Genomic DNA, 10,459 nt, shown 5'->3' on the forward strand with positions numbered 1-10,459 from the left:
ACCCACCTGCTCTGGCGTGGGGTCCTCCACGGGCTGCAGGTGGATATCTGCTCCACCGTGGACCTCCATGGACTGCAGGGGGACAGCCTGCCTCACCATGGTCTTCCCCACGGGCTGCAGGGGAATCTCTGCTCCGGCGCCTGGACCACCTCCTCCCCCTCCTTCTTCACTGACCTTGGTGTCCGCAGGGTTGTTTCTCTTACATGTTCTCACTCCTCTCTCCGGCTGCCGAATACCACCTGTCCCAACTTTTTCCTTCTTAAATATGTTATCACAGAGGCGTTACCACTATCACTGATTGGCTCAGCCTTGGCCTGTGGCGGGTCCGTCTTAGAGCCGGCTGGTATTGGCTCTGTCGGACACAGGGGAAGCTTCCAGCAACTTCTTACAGAAGCCACCCCTGTAATCCCCCCCGGCTACCAAAACCTTGCCACACAAAACCAATACAGGGGGACACCTGCATTTTGAGTGTTTTTCATAATCACCAATCTTTTATGTTACTGAATGCTTCTGCTTTACCTTCTCCTTAATGAGAGGGTTATAAGTGGACCTTAAGAATATTGGTAGGTCTTGATCCTCAAAAGACTGAGGAATTCTCTTGGGAAAGATTTTCTTTATCTCAAGAAGAAAGATCAGATTATGTTCTTAAATCACCACTAGCTTCACCAAACAGCTGAACTGATAGTAGCATTTTTGGGTTTTTTTCCAGATCAACTGTTTTTCATGGCCTTGTTCTCAGCGGAGCTTTAGCCAGTAAAATAGCAATATCCGCCTGGTGCCACTGCTGACCTACACACTTCTGAGCTGTTCTTGATCAGTTATGAAAGCAATTATATAATGTGGGTGCTTGTGACAACAGGGGACTGGACTCAGTGACACGCCAGGTCCCTTGCAGTTCTCTCTTCCTATTTTCCTAATAATCTCATACAGAAGAAAAATCAGTAAATGTTAAGTAAGATGCCTTGTAGTCTGTCACCCTTTCCTTTAGCATCATTTAGGAGATGTGCATCTTTCAAATACAGGACAATGTGTTCATTGTGCAATGTAGACATGTCAGATGTAACATGATACCATGATATGTAGGAATCAGACTGAAATTTTTAACTTCAATTTGTGCTGTAGGTTAGAAACCTAAATCTGTACTTGATCTAATAAAAGTGAATTTATTTACAGACTGAAGCTGAAAAAAACCTTCAGTTGTTACTGAATTTAGTGATGCTGTCAGTGTGAAGTAAGGATAGTTTTACTTTGATGGCCAAACTTGAAATATTTATGAAATTCTATGTAACTGACAATTTTACAAAAGGTTATAATAGTCTATGTGTAAAATCTCTTAAGATCCCTGATACATTCCAAATGTGTTTTGCTTGTTCAGATCTAGATTCAAGGTAGAGTCCTTTTTATTGAAAACATTTTTTCATTGATTAGTGATTATCATTTCTGTTTCATGATTTTCTAGGCAGTGTTTACTGATTTGGAGATTCTTGCAGCAATTTTTGCCAGTGCAATACATGATGTAGATCATCCTGGGGTTTCAAACCAGTTTCTTATCAACACAAGTAAGTTTGATGTTCAGTGTTTTTTCTCAAAAATTTGCTGCAAGATCTGCACATAGCACCTGAAAAATATGCAGTTCATTACTTGTTTGCTTTTATCTGTACCTTTTCTCAGTAAATGGATAGGTGTTTGTATTTTTAACTGGATATTATTTTGCATTGCTTGTAACTTTAGAGATAATATACATAGTACCCTCTAGCAAAAATTACTAAGACATGAACTATAATCCTGGCATTGTTTCAATGTATTGGATGTGGTCTCTTTCCTGGAAGTTAGTTGGTTTACATTAAATAAATAAAGTTGTAGGAGAAAAATTAAGGAAGATTAAATAAAATATCAAAAAAAGGAAGACAACATTTTCTGTGTTTATATTGGAAGCATATGTTATGACCAAGGATAGCCATACATTTTTAAGAAATTTAGAAAACAAGTTTCTTTTTAGCAGACTGACAGGCCCATCTCTCCCTGGCTGCTGTACTTGTTTTCTCATCTCTGCATACTCATGCCTCTTGGACTGAATTTTCTCAGCCTGTCCCTGCAGGCTATGGCAAACCTCTTCTCTTTTTTTGTGAGTCTCTTGCTGGAACTCCATGTGTGGAGGAAAAAGCCCTAATGAAATGAGACCCTAATGCCATCTCCGAATTTGAAACCCGGGGTACTTGTTCTTCCTTCCTCAAGGCTGTTCTCTGCAGCATTGCATGAACCACTTCCCCCTCTTTAATCTTCTACTAGAAGAAAAACACTATTAGCTTCGTTGAACCTGATCATGACACATTTACTGAATGGCTTGTTGCCCCAATGTAATCTGCTTTAATTTCCGTGGTGTATGTTACTATTTATTATAAGTGAGTAGCACATTGTAAGTCAGTGCAAGTTCTGTCATACAATGTTATTTCTTTTGCCATCTGATGACTTCTCCTTTTACAATACCTGACCCAGAAGTACAGAAGTTGAAATAATACTAAGAATCCAAGCACATAAGAAAAAAAAGCTACAGAAATAGAAACATACCTAGAGTTGCATATTTGACCCATCTGGTTGCACATTTATAGATGCTGTCATTCCTGCACTTAAGTGATTCTATTGCACTGGTGCTAAAATAATATGACCCCATATCAGCAGTATAGTTTGAAGAAGGGAGCGCCTGTTCTGACTCATTGCTGCCGTACATTCAAATAAGACCCCCACTCCAGTCTAGCCTGCATCTAATTTTATTTGCCTTAATGGCCTCAGGGCTACCCTGTAGTGAAATTCAATTTGGTGACTCATCTGCAAAGGAGGAGGATTGGGATTGACTCTAGATTTCTGGTGCTGTATTGGTAACCAGTACAGTTCAGCAGCGTGGTATAGGAAGAGAGTGAATCAAGCTTTGTGCACAAAACAGTGTGTAATACCCAAATTCTTAAGAGTAGGCATATGTAAGTAAAGTTTTTATTTGTTTGTTTAATCAGAAATTGAATAACAGGATATATTGGTGGCTCTGAGGTGCTATGAGGAAACCACTGAGTTGTTCAGGTTTAAGCAGGATGAGTGGCTAGTTGAAGTAGTGATACATAAAGCTTTTGCTTTTAGGCAGACAGTTGAAATTCAGCTATGTTAGGAGTGATTATTATGCTGCTTATTTAGTGGCTTAGAAGAAATGTCTTGTTCTTCTCAATTCAGCTTTTGATAGAGAAGGCTTCCATGTCAATCAAGTAACATCACTAATTGGAACTGCTGTTGCCAAGCTGAAAAGAGACAAAAGGATTTTATCCCTTTTGAGTTATGTATACAAAGAAGAAACTGTAGGGACAGAGACAAAGACCATCTAATTTAGATTTATTTAGCTACCTAATACCTATCATTTTCAATGAGAGCTTAAGAATCAATGTCCACATGGCTTGTACAAAAGTCACACATGAAGTCTCTCAAATCCCAGATTTTTCCTAACCTCTAGAAGATCATTTGCTTCCATCTAGTTTTACATTTTCCAATGAACCTTACAATGTATTAACATTTCACTACGAAGTGTAAGAATACATTTTTTAAAAGCATAATAGACTTATACTTACTTAAAGTATGTACATGCTTGCCATATTTCAGCTTATTCTTTATAATTACTCATGTGATATTTCTGAATATTATTTCCCTATTTCAGGTTTTAAAGTCTGTTTACACAGTTGTCTAAAAATCTGATCCCTCTTGAATGCTATTAAAGACCAAATAAATATGGATTGTGTTAGCATCAGAGGAAATAGTTATTTGATCATTGTACCTCTGTCCTTCCAGACAAATACTCTTGAAGCTTATAATGTGTTATAGAGGTTACCAAGGGGGAACTTTCTTCCATTTCCACCTCCATTACAAAGTTGAGCACATTTTAGCTCTGTCTGTAGATCCAGCTCTTCCAAAGTAGTTTGGCAATGCTGAGTGTTTTGCAGTTGGGGCTCGTTGAAAGGCTGTTTTAAAGGAAAATAAACCAGTGCCTGTCGTCTTTGTAAGAAAAATAACAAGTAGGCAAGCTTTGTAAATGTTCTGTGAAAGATGAAAGAGATCATTTGACAAACTCGCTTTCTTTTTCTTTTCTAATATGGTTTTGCTGCCATCAGGATAAGGAAAGGTAGAGGAAGGGTTTCCTGATTCACAAGATGGATGTATTCAAGACAGGAGAGGAAAACAGCAGGAGAATGCATAATGAGGCTAATGAAATCTGAAGAACAGAGCTTTTATAGGCACCCCATTGAGCTAGAGGGATTTTAAAACAAAGCTGCTGTAAAAGAAGATAAAGACAAAGACTAGAATAGACTTACATATGGTTAGATTTAGGATAGAACAGCTGTAATAAATAGAAATTAATATCAGCACACGACAAGTGTGATTGCATAAAAAGTATTCATTTCTGATGACAGATTCATTTGCAAGCTGTGTCTTAAAACATACGCAAGCTGATTGTGTGGTATCCCCAGGTAGAATCTAAAACTGTGCAGAAAATTGTAACTGCTTTTATTTGTCAAAGCTGGCTGTTCAGTGGGCCTAAGCAGACAAATGCAGACCTTGTGTGAAGTGCCTTAGTACAGGCATTGCTAGGAAGGTGTATGTTATTCTCGCAGCCATATGGAGTGACCAAGTTAAGAATACTTTTGTTAGAGAAGGCAGCATTACAGCATCAGGCATTGATCACGCTCAAGTACGAGGCAGTAGGCAAGGCCACTGCTTGTATTTTCAAGCCACATGACCTTCCAAGATGTCGTGGTTTAACCCCAGCCAGCAACTAAGCACCACGAAGCCGCTCACTCAATTCCCCCCACCCAGTGGGATGAGGGAGGGAATCAGAAAAAAAAAAAGTAAAACTTGTGGGTTGAGATAAGAACAGTTTAATAGAACAGAAAGGAAGAAACTAATAATGATAATGGTAACACTAATAAAATGACAATAGTAATAATAAAAGGATTGGAATATGCAAGTGATGCACAATGCAATTGTTCACCACCTGCTGACCGACACCCAGTTATTCCCCGAGTGGCGATCCCCCCCCCCCCCCAGTTTATATACTGGGCATGACATGCCATGGTACGGAATACCCCTTTGGCCACTTTAGGTCAGCTGTCCTGGCTGTGTCCCCTCCCAACTTCTTGTGCCCCTCCAGCTTTCTCACTGGCTGGGCATGAGAAGCTGAAAAATCCTTGACTTTAGACTAAACACTACTTAGCAACAACTGAAAACATCAGTGTTATCAATATTCTTCTCATACTGAGCTCAAAACATAGCACTGTACCAGCTACTAGGAAGACAATTAACTCTATCCCAGCTGAAACCAGGACACAAGAAAAATACCAGAAGCATAACTGTTATGGTCAGACCAGTCTCCTCTCAAAACATCCTATTGTCATGGACTAATGACCCCTAGGCCTAATTGGCTAGGTATCTGAATACCTTAGCTAACTGCAGAAGGGCATGGTTTGAAAAACCAAGATGTGTGTTCTCTGTCTGACCTGCAGCAAAGCCTCAGCTGTGTATTCCCAGGTCTGGGTACTGGATAGGTGCAACTTGACTTAAACAATTGAATTTTAGTAGTTGTGGTGGGAGGGAGGGATGAGAAGAGAAAACATCAGTGTGTGTTTTAATTTAGGTGTCTTTATGCATATATTTTCCATGTGACCTCATGCAGATATGAAAATGTATTCTGAAAAATACCTTGTATTTTTTCTAACTTGCCACTCCAGGTATGTGTACATGCTTCACTGCAAAGCTGTTTTTTTATTTTCCTTGACATACTTCGCCTTGATTTGTTAAATTAATTTTGTAACTTTTGATGGTGTGTGAACTACAGCAACTCTGTTTCTAAAAGTTCATCTGCATATCTTGTTATGAATGTAATGAATTTGAAAAATCATAAGGGATTTGGTAGAAGCACAGGCTTTAGTCATGTTCTGCCCTGTGACTGTTATTGCAGATTCTGAACTCGCCTTGATGTACAATGACTCATCAGTACTGGAGAATCATCACTTAGCTGTGGGCTTCAAGCTGCTGCAGGAAGAAAATTGTGACATTTTCCAGAATTTGACCAAGAAACAGAGGCAATCATTGAGGAAAATGGTCATTGACATTGTGAGTTCTGCTTGGGAGTCTTTCTTCCATAGTGTTAGCAAATTGAATAATAAAGCACAGAAACTTTTTATGATAAATTACATGTCATTAGACCCATAACCAATGAAGTAAAAGTTTGAAGTTTTATTGTGTATTGTCCAAACATGAATAGTGGGTTCTTTTCAGTTTCAATAACTATCTATACATTTTTGGAAGGTATACAATCCTCCTTCAAGCTGTTTTCATACTGACGTGTATGCCATTTCACCATCACAGTTAGAAATTTGCTACTGAAATGATGATGAGCTTAGGCTGATCAGATCTTTCTGAACAATTCTGAACAATCATTTTGTTGTATTCTTAAACTAATCAAAATGAAAACTAATTGTTTTGGACACTAATGACATATGGGACTCAGACTTTTATAGTGTATTCAGATACAGGAGTTATGGGCTCCCCCCAGAACTGTTTATTTCTGTGTTCAAAGATTTTTTTAAAATCATTAGAATAATTTACATAATATTCATTTATTCATTTGTTTCTTTCAAGGTACTTGCAACAGACATGTCTAAGCATATGAATCTATTGGCTGATTTAAAAACTATGGTTGAAACCAAAAAAGTGACAAGTTCTGGTGTCCTACTTCTTGATAACTATTCAGACAGGATTCAGGTAAGAAAATTCATCTGCAAACAGCCACTTGTATTGACTTACATCCTTAATAACATTGGCCTGCCCATTCTCCAGCATGGGTTAGATCAGCTGTCCATTCTCACACAATGACTCACTCCCTTCCCTCTTCTCCCTCATGTTTCCTACCTGTGACATATTCTGTTAGGTACTGAGTGACTCTCTGAGAGAGTAATGGGGTGGTAAAGTACTTCTGGACTGAATGTGGCTTTGGCCTTCCCTTCAAATTATCAGCACCTGATTAGTCTTTCTCTCAAATATTTTCTGTCTCTTATACATGCAGAAGCAGCTGAAGCAATGTAATTCATGGCTATTATTGCAAGTGAGAAAAACACCCAAGCACATAAGTTTTTGCTGTTTAGAATAAATCTTGCACTACATGTATTTTCAAGATTCTGTTTCACAGCCACCAAAAGTGTAAATTGAAAAGAGGCTGTTTTTCTCCAGTGTAATAACACTGCAGTTGTTCAATCTATTTTAGGTTCTTCAGAATATGGTGCACTGTGCAGATCTAAGCAATCCAACCAAGCCACTTCATCTCTACCGCCAGTGGACAGACAGAATAATGGAGGAATTTTTCCGTCAAGGAGATTGGGAAAGAGAGAGGGGAATGGAGATAAGTCCCATGTGTGATAAGCACAATGCATCTGTAGAAAAATCACAGGTAATTGATTTGAGTAGGCACTTAAATAAAACAGTATGACATTTTAACAGAAAAGGGTGGTCCATAGTCATTCTTTATGTTTTGATGAATTTCTGAATGCACTATTTATTTCCTTTATTTCCTCCTAGTTAATTAATTCAGCTCCTGAGTAGTAAGTGAGGGGAGCTGAGATTCTTACTGTGAAAACATAGCACATGGCAGTGTGTTTGCTGAAGGGATTCCATCACTGTAGTGATCTGCAATGAAGCATATGCTTCAGAAGAGAGTATTGTACAGCTGCTTATTAGGGTTTCCTTCAAAAGCAGAATTAAATATAAAGCAGCTGTTTGGCTCACTAGATGCAGTGGAGTTGTTTGGAATAAAGAGTTCATTTGAAAACAAATCCTTTCCAAGTCCTTATCCAATATCCTGAATCAGACTTTTGAAATGTAAAAGACCCTATTTACTACATAGAACAGCATGGGTTCCTTTTAGCCACCTTAAGGGTAGCATGTCTAGTGTTTCTTACTAGCGTTATCTTTCTCAGACATTGCGTAACTTATAGGCATAGTTGTTTATTTCTTTGTGAATAAGAGCTCATCCTAATTTTGTATTACTTGAAACAGGTGGGTTTTATAGACTACATTGTTCATCCTCTGTGGGAGACATGGGCAGATCTTGTTCACCCAGATGCCCAGGATATCTTAGATACACTGGAGGACAATCGAGAATGGTACCAGAGCACAATCCCTCAAAGCCCCTCTCCTGCACCTGATGACCAGGAAGAGGGTAGGCAGGGCCAAACTGAAAAATTCCAGTTTGAACTAACACTTGAGGAACTCGGTGAGTCAGACACTGAAAAGGACAGTGGAAGTCAAGTAGAAGAAGACACCAGCTGCAGTGACTCCAAGACGCTTTGCACCCAGGATTCAGAATCCACTGAAATTCCTCTTGATGAGCAAGTAGGGGAAGAAGTAGAAGAGGAGGAGAACCAGATAGAACCTTGTGTGGTAGAAGACCATTCTCCTGACACGTAACAGTTAAGACACAGTCTCTTTCTCTCTTTCCCTCTCCCTTTCTTTTCCTCTTTCTCTCTGTTTTTGGGTTGGGTTTTTTTTTTGTTTGGGTTTTTTTGTTTGTTTGGTTGGTTTTTTTATTAGGTAATGGTTTCCAAAGTGTATGTCATATGCTACAACCATGGTCACAACTCACTGTCATCTGCCAGGATGTTTGTCAATCAAAACTGACCTTGATGACTCAATTTGGCACTCAGGAATATTGTAACCAGAATTTTCACATCCATGGCATCAGAAAGCAGAGGGGAGAACATCCATAAACTACATTTTAATAAGCTCTCCATTTGGCAGATCCGATTAAATAAAGCAAATGTTTTCAGGGGAGTACCACCTACCAACCAAATGCTGATATGCTTTGATAGTTTTTGAATTAATTTTATTTCACAAGCAAAGCATTGGATAATGTTCATCATCAGAGGAAATAGACAGAAAATAAACTGAGGTTCCTAATGGAAAACGAATGCACATAAATGATGGGACACAACATTAATCTGTTACCAATAGGAAGATGAGCTGTGGAAATTGCATAATTTTCTAATTTTAAGTCTTCCTGATATGTGACTGAAAAAAGTGTGACCCACTGAGTTGCACTAACCTCTACATTTTGTATAATATGTAAAAGAGAGATCTTTTGTAGAGCTTACTTTTATTATTAAATGTACTGAGGTATTATATCTAAAGAAAAACACTTTCAGACTTCATCTGCCACTGGTTATTTTTTTTCCAAAGAGTAACTTGCAAGTTTTCAGTACAAAACTGTGCTACACTGGATAATACTTATAGGGTTTTTTTCCCTTTCCTTCTTTTTTTGCACCTTAGAATCTCATGGTAATATTGAGCTGTAAAAGTCTATTATTTTATATATTGGTGAGTTCCATGAATATCCTTTATGTTACATAAAACTCCTTCAGTATGATGGCTTTTGTTTGTTTGTTTTCATCATAATTTTCCCAAACATATTAGAAGAACTTACGTTGTGCTTTTGTCCTCATAGTGGCCTGATCCTGCCAATACTGTCTTACTACCAGAAGTGGTCCCAGTGAAACCAACTGGACCACTAAGATTAGAATGCAGGACTAGAGCCTGTAAGAAAGGTAATGAATTGTCTTTTTTAATACAAAAGCAGCTCTTCTGCTATATTAATAAAATTTGTCCCTCTGAAACACGGTTTCCAGACCATTTTTGGCTGGGAGCTATAGACTGCTAAATCAGAACAGGCTAATACAATGTATGGAATATTTATTTTGGTGAAAAAAGCATTAGTGTAATATTTCCAATTTTGACTCTCTTAATGACTTTTTATCTGTCAGCTATCTAGTTAAACCGTTTGCTAATCTGAGATGTGTACAACATAAAAATAATGATTAGCATTATTTTTTCATGTTTTTGTTGCAAGAAGAGCCAGATCAGTCTTTTCTTTTTATGTTTTTAAGTAAATGAGCAATGCATCATGAGAGTTGTAGTTTACTCCACATTATTTCAATGTCAGATCTTTTCATCCTTTGTCCAGCTTGTGCTGAGGGAATCCTGCTTTTCAGTTTAATTGGTACCGAAAGCTTCTGTAACTTGGAAAGTTAAAGGGAGGTAGGAGTTCATATTTGTCATTTTCCCGTCCTGTTGTTTGGTCACACAAAAGAAGGACTTTTATCTCCTCCGCTTTACCCTTCATTAAAATTGTAGTTTTGAGCATAGAAGATGGGAAATAGTTGCCTAGGGAAGTTAGAAGACTCCCAATCTGTAAAATTCTGGTAAAATGACAATAACAAGATGATTTCTTAACAAAAGAAAACAGAAACAGCCATTTCCTGTTTGGATTAATTTTGCAGTAAATTTGCAGATATGAATACAGGGGGTTTTTTTAAGTGTCCTGGGTTCAGCTGGGTAAATTTGCAGATATGAATATAGGGGGTTTTTTAAGTGTCTGAGA

At 38.1% G+C, this 10,459-nt stretch overlaps 1 protein-coding gene across 2 annotated transcripts in view; it reads left to right on the forward strand.

The window, feature by feature from the left end:
- LOC121232871 (cAMP-specific 3',5'-cyclic phosphodiesterase 4D-like) overlaps positions 1-10,171 on the forward strand; it is a 294,635-nt gene extending 284,464 nt beyond the window's left edge. For both annotated transcript variants that reach the window (XM_041121360.1, XM_041121361.1), the window contains 5 exons: positions 1,460-1,559; positions 5,990-6,144; positions 6,673-6,795; positions 7,295-7,477; positions 8,083-10,171. In XM_041121360.1, the coding sequence (XP_040977294.1) occupies positions 1,460-1,559; positions 5,990-6,144; positions 6,673-6,795; positions 7,295-7,477; positions 8,083-8,493 (972 nt within the window). In that variant the 3' untranslated portion in view covers positions 8,494-10,171. The remainder of the gene's footprint in view (positions 1-1,459; positions 1,560-5,989; positions 6,145-6,672; positions 6,796-7,294; positions 7,478-8,082) is intronic.
- The last annotated feature ends 288 nt before the right edge of the window (positions 10,172-10,459 follow it).

The sequence above is a fragment of the Aquila chrysaetos genome (genome assembly GCF_900496995.4).
Source record: "Aquila chrysaetos chrysaetos chromosome W unlocalized genomic scaffold, bAquChr1.4 W_unloc_1, whole genome shotgun sequence".
NCBI lineage: Eukaryota > Metazoa > Chordata > Aves > Accipitriformes > Accipitridae > Aquila > Aquila chrysaetos.